The sequence below is a fragment of the Leopardus geoffroyi genome, chromosome C1, assembly GCF_018350155.1.
Source record: "Leopardus geoffroyi isolate Oge1 chromosome C1, O.geoffroyi_Oge1_pat1.0, whole genome shotgun sequence".
NCBI lineage: Eukaryota > Metazoa > Chordata > Mammalia > Carnivora > Felidae > Leopardus > Leopardus geoffroyi.
Genome location: NC_059328.1, coordinates 130,178,183 through 130,192,270, shown reverse-complemented (window position 1 = coordinate 130,192,270; position 14,088 = coordinate 130,178,183). Strand labels below are relative to the sequence as shown.

The 14,088-nt window shown below is 33.1% G+C and overlaps 1 protein-coding gene across 4 annotated transcripts in view; it reads right to left on the bottom strand.

Annotated features, from left to right (window-relative positions):
• SPOPL (speckle type BTB/POZ protein like) overlaps positions 1 to 14,088 on the bottom strand; it is a 78,228-nt gene that overhangs the window by 20,784 nt on the left and 43,356 nt on the right. For all 4 annotated transcript variants that reach the window (XM_045479677.1, XM_045479674.1, XM_045479678.1 and 1 more), the window contains 4 exons: positions 7,546 to 7,682; positions 7,233 to 7,354; positions 6,596 to 6,747; positions 4,431 to 4,558 (listed from right to left, as the gene is read on the bottom strand). In XM_045479677.1, the coding sequence (XP_045335633.1) occupies positions 4,431 to 4,558; positions 6,596 to 6,747; positions 7,233 to 7,354; positions 7,546 to 7,623 (480 nt within the window). In that variant the 5' untranslated portion in view covers positions 7,624 to 7,682. The remainder of the gene's footprint in view (positions 1 to 4,430; positions 4,559 to 6,595; positions 6,748 to 7,232; positions 7,355 to 7,545; positions 7,683 to 14,088) is intronic.

Below are 14,088 nucleotides of genomic sequence, written 5' to 3'. Positions count from 1 at the left end.
TAATATTAGAAATTTAATGTTACATTTAATAAACAAGAAAATACTACTCAACTAGTAATGCAAATATTTCAGAGTAAATGAACCATTACTGTTATATGTTAGTTATCTACTGTTTTAAGCTTCTAAGTTTTGTTGTCATTTGTTATGCAGCAAACTATATTAATTGAAAAACATTTCATAAGGCTTTTATTAAATAATGATAAGCATAAATAAGGACACATACCAATAAAGTAAACTACATAGAAAATGTAAATTGGAAATGGATAAACTAGACCAAACTACTAACATGCTAATAACACAGCATAATAATAGTCCAATAAACTATTTAGAGAATATTAAATCTCAGAAGTGCTCCTTCACCCTGATGTATCAAATGGGAATGAATGGATACTTCTAAAGAAAAATTTTATTTTTCTGAGGACATTTTTATTAACCACTTTGTTTTTTTCCAACTGGCATTATTAACCATTTGGAATCATACATATAGAAATCATCTAATCCAATCAACTTATTTTATAAAAAGATTTCAAAGGGAGATCAAAGAAGGTAACTAATGCGTCAATCAATCATACTTCATACCAAAGGAAGGCTAGACATGTAATTATCAGATTCCTTTTTTTTTTTTTTTTTTAATTCTTGGCACTACACAAATATTTCTTTGGATACATTTTAAAATCAGTAGTACTACTTTGATGCAGTTATGGCTCAAAAAGGATCTATTACAACAATCTTGTGAGACGATTTTCTAAATATAGGAACCAAGATATTGTGTAAACAAATAAAATCCAGTAATAAAGGTTCTCTATTCTATTAAGTTTTTAATTATTGAAACTGTTTCTAAAATGACTACACGTAAGAAAAAAAGCTTCACTAATCCTTACCTGATTGCTCTTTTACACCATCCACTATAACTTAATGATACTTTAAAAATGTTGGTGTTGATATTGAAGGTTTAGTTAGAGATCAGTTTTTTATCACATAGACAGTATTTCTTTGTTCCTATCAAGCACTACTCTTAAAAATTTGTAAGACAGAAGGAAGTGGATCAGTTCAATTATGTGCATAAAATATGCAGTGGATTTATAAAAATGTTACAACATATTTAATTTAGGAAAGGATTTCTTAAATTCTATTTATTGCCTATTATCCTAACTCAAAATAATATATTTAATGTAAAAATCTTACAAAAATAAAGTGACAGAAGAAATAAAATGATCAATAATTACAGCCATTTTTATCAGGCATATACACTGATGTTTTATTTTTATTTTGCATATGTAATCATAATTCAGAAGTTATATTATTGACATACACATCTACATAGCATTATTATGCGTACCACAAATTTAAACTAAGAATTAATATTTCATACTGTTAAGAGGTATTCAAGGGACTATTTATATGGCAAATTTAATGACCTAATTAAAAACTGATACAGAACAAATTCTAATGATTATTTTCTTGATGCCTATAATTAAGAAATTGGTAAAATTTTAGCTTTTTTTCTAGCACATATTCAAAAACAGGTAATGAACATTCTTACTGCATGGAACCTAGAGTAAAAAATTCAGAAAAAAGTCTGAGATTCTTTCCTACAGTTAAGTGCTGTTCTTTCAAAATAAAAATGCGAAGGTATAATATTCAAAATTGACAAATACTGCAAAGGAAACACTCATTTGAAAGCTCTTTTTAAAATCTGGTTTCAGCTAAACTGTGAGAATATAATTCAGACTAAAGATAAACATGTGCAAACTCTAATCAAACATGACTGCCCTGAAAATCTGGGTCTCCAATAGTGTGGAATAGAGGTGACTATTATTTCTAGTTTGAAAAAATCTCAATTCTCCAAACTAGTTTTAAAACTAGGAATTTACAATAGTTCACAGTGTATAAATTTTGCCACTCTAATCAACTACCTAACCATTCCTCACACTGGCTTCACAGTGAGAAACTTTTCAATAGTCCAATTTCATATCATCTACTAAAATAGTGGGTCTTAGACTTTTTGACTGTCATAGATAGGCATCCTTTTTAAAAATCTGGGTGACAGAAATAGGGTTGTCAACTTTTCATTTTGCCTTAAAAGGGCTTTTTTAAAGAATGAAACCTAACTTCCATCCATTATCACAAGTATTTTAAAACACAAATGATATCTTGGCAACAAAAAACAGGATGAGAAAAAAGGTGTGTCCTTCTAAATGAATTAACTTTATGAAAAACTCAATTTATACACACATTCTAACTGTACATGTATAATTTTCTGCAATCAAGAGATGGTATGGGTCTATATGAGATTATTTAAAATCTGTTGGACTTAAAAAAAAATGAACTAATCTAAAGTTTTCTATTTCTCATACTTATTCCTCAATTCCTGTCTTCTCCATCACTTTGGGAGAGTATGGGCAGAGCTGTTTACACTACTAGAAATATCTACTCTGGCTACTTGATTCACAATATGGAACTTGCAAGATGAGGTTATTTCTTGCAGAAAAAGGGTAGCACCAAACTGCCTTACCTGTCTACAGCACCACTTGCAGGGGAGGGGGAGGAGGCAGTTCTTTAGGTAGGGCAGTGCAATGCTTCCTCCTCTTCTGCAAGCAGTGCTGGAGGTGCTGTAGAAGGAAGGGCATCAATGAGAGGTATGGAAGAAACGGTGGAGCACATGAGGAATGTTCGTGCAAAGTACTTTTTGCCCACCGATGCTAAATACAGTGCCCAGGGTGTAAGTCTCCACATCAGTAAAAAAATATCTATTACAGTCTCCAAAACTGAATACGATCAATGCCAACTTAAAATGTAAGGCATGGAAGGTTATGTTTTTTGAAGTTACTAGCATGTGGATAAAAAATATACTTCAAAAGTTATGTATTGAAAAAAGATCTTAATTTCAGCCTTCATTCTGAATTTCTTGTTGACTAGGTTCCAATATAATATACTTAAAATATCTATAAACATAATTTCAATTCTAAAAAAAAAGGAATATTTTCTTAAAGAGTTTATTTACATAAGATTTAACTGCAGTAAATTTTTGAAATTGGATTGCATAGCTTTTTTTAAGGTCCTTTAAATTAAAAGATTGTACAATTTAAAAAATTAACATGTTGGAATTTAAGATAACTCCTAAAATTATGAAGAGTCTATATTAAGGATGCTAAAATTTTTAAATAATAGAATCTGTATTTGTTTAAGATACTACTCTGAATATATGTCTATTGGCAACAAATGCTTTATAGTATTTGTTTTTCAAATTATTTAATGATAAATTCTGCTGAAGACACTTGTGGTATGTGCTTTACCAACCAAATAATTATATTCATAACAAATTTATCCTACAGTTCGTTTAACTTGTCTAAGTGAAAATAAGATGCACTATATTTGCATTACGTAGTCTCTAGAGCCACATTTCAATTATTTTTCTGACACAGCATAATAACATAAAATTAGTTTATAATGCTGCCATGAAATTTTATACATTTTCTACAAAGAAATTAAAGCTAACTTAATAGCAGTTAAGTAACTTACCATGCTTCTAATACATTCATTGATCTAAAATAACTTATTAACATATATCTAACATTGAGTTTACTTGATCATAACCTTTCAATTAAGTTTTCCTATGAAAATTATCAACTACCTTAAACATTTTGATAAACTATGTTACTGATGTATATTCTCTATAAACTGTATTGGTAGATAATATAATCCTTGAAGTCACTCCAAAGAATAATCTCAACAATTTGTACAGACAAGAGCAAATTCCAGCCTCAAATTAAAACAAATCATTACTGTAAATTATTGGCAGGGCTATGTTCATAACTGTTAAAATATGACACTTTATGAAAATAAATAAATCTCACAAGTTTGTCAACAGACATGGGTATATCTTAAAAATTTGGGATGCTATTGCTTATAATGCCAACATCTATTTAATTAAATGAACCCAACTGTATAAATATCAAGCTTCTCAATCTTTTCAGGCACTTTCATTATGTATGGATGTACATATTTCAGTCTGTATTCAAACTGATAAGCTACTAATCATATTTAATATGGTCAACCTGAATATGACAAAAAATAGTGATTACCTATTTCAGAATGAAGAAGATACTTAGAAATTTTCATATAAAGATATACATATCCATAGTCTTTCTAGAAGGAAGAAGTACTTAGTATGTGGTAGTATAACTACCATATATAATTTATAGCTGTAGACATGACAGATTCTTTTCAGAATGGGCTACTTACTATATTGAAGACAATCTAGTCTTACTGGTAAAACATCTACAAATGAAACCTTATCAATTATACTGATTACTGAATTTTAAAAGTATCCGCAATAAAAAAAAGTATGCCAATATTGTTCTAGCTTATATTTTTGCTTTATCATTAAATATAACTTTGGAGTTCCTTGAAATAAAAAACGTACCCACCTCACAAAATAATGTAAGCTTGTCATCTGGTAAAAGACCATTAGCTTCATCAAGCAAAAAATCCCTTCGAATGAATTTTTTAAAACCCCAGTCTTTCCCTTGTACAAATCGATATGCTCTTTGGCTTTCTGGTGGAAAACAGAACAGAAGTTTAAACAAAAGAATCATCTAAGAATGTTAATGACAACACAGTTAAATGAATGTACAAAAATAAAACTTGGCCAATACATTCATTATAAAAATTATAGATATGTGTGTTCATAAAATGTCACAAGATTTACATCAGGTAGGACCAGATTGGTTCACAGCACTACTCAGATTTTGGCCATTATCAGTGAGCTCACTTTCAGATTCCTCGATCTCTAAGCAGAAGAAAAGCAGATCAAATCTCTTGGAGAAGGAAGAGATCTCTCTAACAATGCAGGCTCTTTAATGATGAAAAAGGATCAAAATACATTGGCATAGTCATACTCCTCCTCCTCAGAACCTGATAAGAAAACATAGCTCTCATTTCTTGTTTCTCCCTTTAAAAATGGATGCTCTAAATCACAACGGCATCCTTTAACTTTCCTGGGGCATCTATCCCACCAGAGAAAAATCCATTAACTGGTAAAAAGAAGCTAAATAAAGTCTCTTATCACCCTAGATCTTTGGACATAATCTCTTCATCCCTAAAAACAACTTTCATAAAAGTCTAAAAGATGGTTTTAGTATAATCTGTAAATGCCTTAATAATGTCGGAGGTAAATTTTTCAAATGTCTAACATACTGGAGAACTGTATATTAAAAAATAAACAAGATCCTCTACAGAAAGTATTCACAATCTGTTATACAAAGAATTAACTGGAGGTGAAAAACCAAAAATAAATTTAATTGAAAGACTCCATGTTACGGGCTGAATGTTTGTTTGTATCTCCTCAAAATTCTTACATTGAAATCCTATCCCCCAATGTGATGGTATTAAGAGGTCAGTGAGGGTCGCCTGGGTGGCTCAGTTTGTTGAGCATTCGACTTCAGCTCAGGTCATGATCTCACTGTCTGTGAGCTGGAGCCTGCTTCAGATTCTGTGTCTCCCTCTCTCGCTACCCCTCCCCTGCTCACGCTCTCTCTCTCTTCCTCAAAAATAAACATTTAAAACAATTAAAAAAAAAAAAAGAGACTGGAATTAGAGGAGTTCATAAAGGTGGAGCCCTTATGAATGTGATTAGTGCTTTATAAAAGACACTCCACAAAGCTCCCTAGCTCAATCCACCATGTGAAGATGCAGCGAGAGAAATCAGTAGTCTACAATCCAGAAGAGGGCCTTCACCAGAACCTGGCCATGCTGGTACTTTGATCTTGTACACTCAGCCTTCATAAGCCAGCCAATCTATAGCACTTTGTTACAGCAACCTAAACTAAGACACTCCACTACTGTGAATGTCAGACACCATGAAAATATATGTGAAACTATGTTATTAATTCGGCAAAAGATAATTTTTAGAAGTGTATTTTAAAAGTTTTTTTTTTTTGTAAGGACATTACTTGATTCTGTGATTCACTTCTAGAAATCACTTAAAATTTAATGTGGCAGTTCATGATATATTTTCTTACTATGCACATTGTGTATTTCCTACAATGCTCTTCTTTATGAAGCTCCAGACCACATGGTTTCAGTTGGCTATATATGTGAAGCTTGAGATGAATTAAATAGATCTGGAGACTAAGAAAAACTGATTTCCTTTCAGTCAGTGTTTAGTCCACCGCTTAAAAAAATTCTAGTGACAAAATATCAGAACATTCAATCTCCTTTCACACTGTTCCTCAGATTTTATTATCTGGTAAAAACAGCAAGGGAGAAATATTTCCTGAGCACCGATTATATTTGCCAGAAATTGAACCAGGCACCTTGCCCTAAAAGCAACAATTTTTCTAAGTGACAAGTAAGTATCGTTTTAGGACAAGAAAAAGTAAAATTTTAATATTATTTTTAACAAACTGTACATGTCTTATGAAGTCTAAGATTTAGTAAAACAACCATAACTACACTGGCATTTAAAATTAAATGGCCACATTACATGTTTTAGGTTAAGCAGATTTCAGTGGGGAAAAAATATCCTTTCCAGGGAAAAGTATGTAAGTTAACATGTAGTTACTCAGAGACTTCTTTATCCCAAATCACTTACCCATTGCTTTTGTTTCTTCCCTTTTAGCGTTTAGAAGGGAAAATTTGAATTTTGCTCGAACTTCACTTTTTGGGCAGCTGACTAAAAGCAAATATAAGGACAAGTAGTCTTTACTTTCATCATCTAATCCCTTTGGGTTTACCCTCAGGCACCTAAAACAAAACAATAGGCTCATATGGAGGAATATAAAACGTAAAACTCAAAAGAGAGAGGTAATACTGAAATTCGTTGTCAGATAATATCACAAACAACACTCCCATCAATATCCCCAGTTCTTTGTAATTCTCTATACTTTTAGGAACTTACAAATCTAGTATAAAATTAGACTAATGTCCATGAAGAAACAATAACAGAGGCGCCTGGGTGGACCAGTCGGTTAAGCATCCGACTTCAGCTCAGGTCATGATCTCACAGTTCGTGGGTTTGAGATGCACGTTGGGCTCTGTGCTGACAGCTCAGAGCCTGGAGCCTGCTTCTGATTCTGTGTCTCCCTCTCTCTCTCTGCTCCTCCCCTGCTTACACTCTGTCTCTTTCTCTCTCAAAAACAAACATTAAAAAACAAACAAAAAACAGTAACAACCAAACTATAAAGTAGATGAAAATAATATCAAAACAAAATTCAAAACAAAAATCTTACCATTTCATTTTGTCACTGGGGCTAGATGAGAATGTTGAACTTTTTAACACTTCACCCATTTCCTCTCGACAAAAGCTGAAGTTATTAATGGTCCACATGTAGGAAAATTTTACTACTTTAACCTAAGAGATTCAGAAAATTACTTTTACAATGATGACTTATATGCTTTTAGCTTATCACATGTTAAACATCCCATGACTCACTTTTCTTAATACTTGGAATAACTATGACAAAGTGCTTTACAATAGTCTCAAAATGCTATAACATTTTTAAGTGACATAACATAAAGTAAGGCATTTTTAACAGCACGTACCTGTGTATAACACCAGCTTTCTGCTATAGGACCAGTAGACATATCTCCAGGGAGAGGTGGGGTAGGTTCCCGGGACATTGCCACTTTATTGCAGTCTTCCAAGATTTATGCAATATCCCACACAGATGAATACTTTACTACAAAGAAAAGAAGTTTCATTGCTGATGAAAAAGTTTGGATCAAGATAGTACTTCAACAATCATAAAACAATTACTTTCTCAAATTTGATTATGAGGGAACATGCAAGGATTTCATTATTTCAATAATTAAAAAAAATCATAACCCTTTGGGACATATAACACTTAAAATCTAAACAAACAGAATGCTTATAGATAAAACATTTTATAAAGGTATATTTATCAAAATACCACAAATCAATAAATAACCTACATATACACATAAAATCACAAAATAACATGGAAGCTTACCGGCAACAATTACAATTTAGCCTTGAATGAGGCAGGGGTTAGACCTCCAAGCAGTCTAAAATCCACCTATATGACTCCCCAAAACTTACTCATGGCCTAATGTTTACCAGAACACTTACCAATAACATGTTGATTAACACATATTTTGTATATGTGTTATATGCTGTATTCTTCTAATAAATTAAGCCAGAGAAAATGTTATTAAGAAAATCATAAGAGAAAATACATTTACTGTACTATATTTATCGAAGAAGAATGTGCAAATAAGTGGACCTGTCCAGTAAGTGGACAGTTTAAACCCATGTTTTTCAAGGGTCAACTTTAATATCTGATTCACCTTTCTTCATCTTTTCATTGATATATTCACAAAAATCTAAAGGGTTGCAAAGTTAGAACAGTCCTGAAAACTACAAATATTAGTCACTCATCTGTCAAAGTTTTGGCCAACTAGAACAAAGAATGAGAACTCAGAAGCAATGCTGTATTAAGAAGAATTACACAGATTTCCACAGAAGTCCACCTATATCTCAGACTAACAGGTGTCTCTGTTAATATTTTGTTACTATCAGAGTGCCCCCTACTACATAATATGTACCTTATCAGAAAATTTCTTTCTCGTTAGCTGTTCTCATACTACATTCACTTGGGCATATAATTAATTCAGCATAACTTGGCCAGGACATTAGTAACTGGAGAGTGATACTTTGCAACTTGGAAGGTCTATAAAAGAAAGAGGAGAAACCCAAGAGCTACATAGGTAGTATAGTTTGCAGGGGTGTGGGTGAGGATGTTTGAAGCTTACACTCAAACATAGGAACATCATCCAGAATTCAAAAGGAAATATTTGTTTTGTGTCTACAACCAATGTAACAATAGTATGAAACAAGAAAACAAAGACTGAAGAAAACTATGGGAAAGATGCACAGAAACAAAAAGACCTACAAAAGGTATGAAAAAATGTAGACGTACAAATGAAGAAGTATGTTATAAATTTGCACCAGAAATAAACAATGAAAATACAAAACTACCACTGAGATATACTGCTGTGAAATTCAAAGTGAGAAAAAAATGTTATAAGTATACATGTGTTCCTTTAAAGGAACAAAAATCAAGATGGCCCTATTTTTCTCCACATTGTTAAATGTCTGAAAGTAACAGGATAATTACTAAAGAGTTCTAAGTGAAAAAGAGCTGTAGCACAAGGACTCTACATTCTATCATGTTTTTATTCACGTTTAAAGCAGCAAAAATTCATTTCCAGATGTGTGAAATATGTAAACCACCTCCATAGCTATTTGGTGAAGGAATGAATTCACTCAAGTTATTTTTCTGCCAAAGACAGATGAATCAAAAGTAAAAAGAGACAAAAAACCTCCACTATGATGCTAAGTTCTGATTTTTAAACCTCTGAACATGTACAACAAATCTATAATGTTTTAAAACTGCAGAGACATGCAAAAAAAAGCTTTTAGAACACGGTAACAAAATAAGTGAATAAAATATTAAGTAAAATTATGAAATAATTGGAAATCTATATATGAAAGGGTGACATTCATCTGACCCTCAGATTAAGAAACAGCTGATTCAAATGAAAAGTCAGGTTTGTGGGGGAAAAAAACTACCAACTTAAATGACTCAAAGTTTAGTTTAAAAGGAAGAAAACCTGAAAATTAATTGTAATTCATTCATCCACTGGTAACTACTATTTATAATATGCTCTTCAAGCACAGGAAACATGTTGGGGCAAAAACATAAACTAGTAAATAAATAAGACAATAAATTATAGTAAATGAAACTAAAAGGAAACAAAGAAACAGGAAAAGTAATTGTTATGCAACAGCTGAAAATTCTTCAGTTAGGTACTGAGAAAATCAGTTAAGTCGGCTCTGAAGGGTAGATATTTGAGTTGAGAACTAAAAGATAAAAAACAGCTGAGACACATCAAGGAAAGGTGTCTATCAGAGAGTAGAAAGAACAGCCAATGCCAAGGCCCTAGTTCAGGAAAGAATTTGATCAAATTTCAGGAAAAGGAAGGAGTCCAATGTGGTTGATGTCACTGATGGATTTTTCAATATAATTTAGACAGTAAGATCAGAATTAGAGTGAAAATACTTCAAATGGAACAGTTTTAAAATTAATCCTTTATGATTAGACTGTTTATGTAATTTCTCTTTAAAAATTTTTTTTGAATGTTTATTTTTGTGAGAGAGACACACCATGAGTGGGGGAGGAGGAGGCAGAGGGGGTGGGGGAGAGAAGGAGAAGGAGAGAGAGAGAGAGAGAGAGAGAGAGAGAGAGTGAGTGAGTCCAAAGCAGGCTTCAGGCTCTGAACTGCCAGCACAGAGCCAGACTCAGAACTTGAACTCAAGTACAGTGAGATCATGCCCCCTGAGCCGAAGTAGGCATGACCTGAGCCGAAGTCATATGCTTAACCGACTGAGCCACCCAGGCACCCCTGTAATTTACTTTTTAAATTATGGCATTTATACTAACACACTCACCCAAATTTATTTATATTTATGTAAGTTCCTCACATACAAGAAGTTCTTATCATGTGATGTACCTGCAGGACAGCACAATGGGAGAATCAGCAAGGTAGGCAGGCAAGAAAGTGAGAATAATAACACTAGGAATACTCTACCAGGAGTACTTAAAAGTTATCAGTATTAAAGGAGAGGGGTGAAAACCAAGTGGATGTTCCTTAACTAAACAAGCAAAAATAGAATAGAGATGAATGATGGCAGAAGAATGCCTCAAAGAAAAGGGAATATATAATTTAAGAGCATTGCCCATTGTCACTTCAACAAGAATTACTCATTTCTGATAAAAATCAGATACTCCCCTTAGGTACCTCCAAGTTGTTACCTTCAATTGCTTTTATAAACCACAAATGGTTATTTTTATTTGAAAACAGAACAGCAAACAGGCAATCATAACAAGATCACTAACAGAACACTATCATTTTAAAGATATTAGTTCTCCTTACATACTTAAGAGCATTTATTAAGGTATAATTTACATTATCACAAAATTCACCCATTACAGATGAATGATTTTTAGTGAATTTATACAGCTGTGCACTCATCAATATAAAACAGTTTTAGAATTCACCCATCATCCCAAGAGATCCTTCCTACCCCCAAATTTAGGCAATCTGTTTTCTACAGTTAGACCTTACCTAGATACCTAAATACAATTGTACAATATGTAGTTCTAGTTGACTTCTGCTTTTTTTTCCTGAATATGTGTTACAGTTTCCTGCTTCCTGTCTCATAATTTTTTGCTGAAAGCTGGACATTTTGATTAATACACTGTAGCAACTCTGGATTCTGAATTGAGTTACTGTGGGTTGTTGTTGTTGTTTTTAGTAACTTGCCTGGACTCAACTGCAGTGTCTGTTGCCACCATACCGTCTGGATGCTGATGTCCCTGCTTGGCTTTTTCTTCTTCTTCTTCTCTTTGCCTGGTTAAGCAAACCTTGCAGATTGCCCCCTTCCTTCACACTGAGTTTGCTAGTTTTCACTGACAAAACCACAGGTTCCCTGCTCCCTGCCCAAAATCAAATCACCTGATCTGGCAGCCAAGCTGCTGTTTTCCTGGCTGGCCCCAGACTGATAAAACTATCACTTTTGCCTACTGGGCTAGGAGTGGAAATAGAAGCAGAAAGTGGAGCTGGATGTTTCTCTTAAACAAGTTCATAGTAAATGTACTAAAAATGTACTGAAAAAATTATCAGACTTACCTATTAGAAATATGGGAGAGGTCCCTGTCCTAGTTAATAGCTTTTGCCAATTGGTTCTGAAGCGAGCTGATAAACCTTTACGAACAATTTCAAAAACATAAACCAAGAAAAGTATTTGCACTCCATGATAGCACATGAGGGGTTAATTTCCCTATGACATAAGAAATTCCTGAAAATTAGAAAAAGTCAAGAATACTAATAATTCACAGAAAAAGAACTTTACTCATGACTGAAGAAATACAAATTAAAAGAAAATTAAGAAGTCATTTTGTAACCTATCAGACTGGCAAAAACAATCCAAAAAATTGTGACAATATAAGGACAGGCACTCTCATACGTTTCTAGTGGGAATATAAATTATAAAGTTGTTTTAATAATCTCCCTTCTCATTTTTTATGGTGAAATTCCTGGAAACGAAGAGAAGGAAATAATGCTAATAAGCCACTAATTCTGTAAGTTTGAAAATACCTATAGCATTCCTTGATGGCCATGAAAACAATTTATACGGCTAAGAAAAAATTTAACCTCATTTGTAATCAATAAAATACAAAAAGAACACATATAATTTTTTACTTATAGTATGGTCAAAGATTATTTAAATCATTAATCTCTACAACCAGCAAAACTGCAGAGATGCAGACATTACTGATATGTCTGTTTGTGAAACAATTTTACCATTAATATCAAAAGAAATTCTTTATCAGATTCAGCCTAGAAATTTTATCACAATATTACAACTGTGGAGAAAGAGAATTAAGTATTAACATAGTATGTTTCTATGATCTACATGGAGAAGTATGAAACTATTAAGAGTATAAATTTTCTTAATGACAGGAAAAGTATTCAAGATCTGTAGGATGTGTATGTACACAAAATTTTTAATAATACATTTAATAATATATAATTTTATATACCTATGAAAATATGCCTAAAAGGATCTCACTTTTATAAATATAAGTAGCATATAGAGTTAATACACATGCACGAAGAAAAACAGATTGGCACATAGATGCGCTTAATTGTACCTTATCAGTGTAATGTCAACACTGATAAGGTGTACACCTAAATATTAATAGAGTCTATGTCTGGGTGGTGAGATTTTTATATTAAAAAAATTTAAGTCATATTTTTGAAAATAGAAAATACAATTGTTTGCATACCATACAAACCCACAGAAAACGTGTGTGAGTATATGTATCACTTTCCAACTAGTAGAGATTGAGAAATGTTCCAAGAAGATGGTAGGTCAAAGAAAATTTTAATGTAACCTTTAATGTTTAACTTTTCGTAAGAAGACCAACTAATTTAATATTAATAAAATACATAAATAGGGGTGCCTGGGTGGCTCGGTCGGTTGAGCATCCAACTTTGGCTCAGGTCATGATCTCAACGGCTCATGAGTTCATCATGCCTGGCGTGTGGCTCTGTGCTGACAGCTCAGAGCCTGGAGCCTGCTTCAGATTCTGTGTCTCCCTCTCTCTCTGCCTCTCCTCTGCATGCATTTGGTCTCTCTTTCTCTCAAAAATAAAAAAAAACAAAAAAAAATTTTTTTTTAAAAAGCAACATAAATACATTTAAAAAAACAGAAGAGTAAAAGAAAGTTCTTTAATGCCTCTTCAAGAGTTATTACTCTCTTCAAGTGTACTCACAGCATAATTCATATATAAACGCCAACTAGAGGTACCTGGGTGGCTCAGTTGGTTAAGCGACCAACTCTCTGATTTCAGCTCAGGTCATGATCTTGCAGTTAGTGAGACTGAGCTCTGTGACAGGCTCTGTGCTGACAGCATGAAGCCTGGTTGGGATTCTTTCTCTCCCCTACTCTCTCTGCCCCTCCCCCACTCACGCACACATATGCACTCTCTCTCAAAATAAACATTTAAAGAAAGCCAACTAAATAAAAGGCTACAAAGATTTTTGCTTTTTTTTCCCCAACTACTCCTATAAATGATGCAGTCATGGAATGGGGGTATGAGAATGCTGGTGAGCAGGCTGTATTTGTGAGTCCTTACAAGACATCATGTACCTTGAGAAAATGACCAGATAGGTTAGGAAGATTACTTTAAAGATTGTAGATAATCAGAAAATGGTTGAAACCTGGAGCCAGTCTATACTCTTTCCATGGAATCAGCTACCCCTTCTGAGTTTAGAGAGCTGAAACAGCTCATACCTATCTGGTCCAGCTCTCCAGGAGCAAGACCAAGAAAAATGGAGGAGCAAGGCAAGAAAAATGGACTAGAGAAATAAACTAAGTTTATACTGTTAGATGAATAGTAGAAGATAGAAAAAGATCTCCCAATATCCATTTCAGTGCTCTTTCCAGTATTCTATTTTTAGTTCTCAAACAAACAAACAAAAAACCAAAAAACCAAA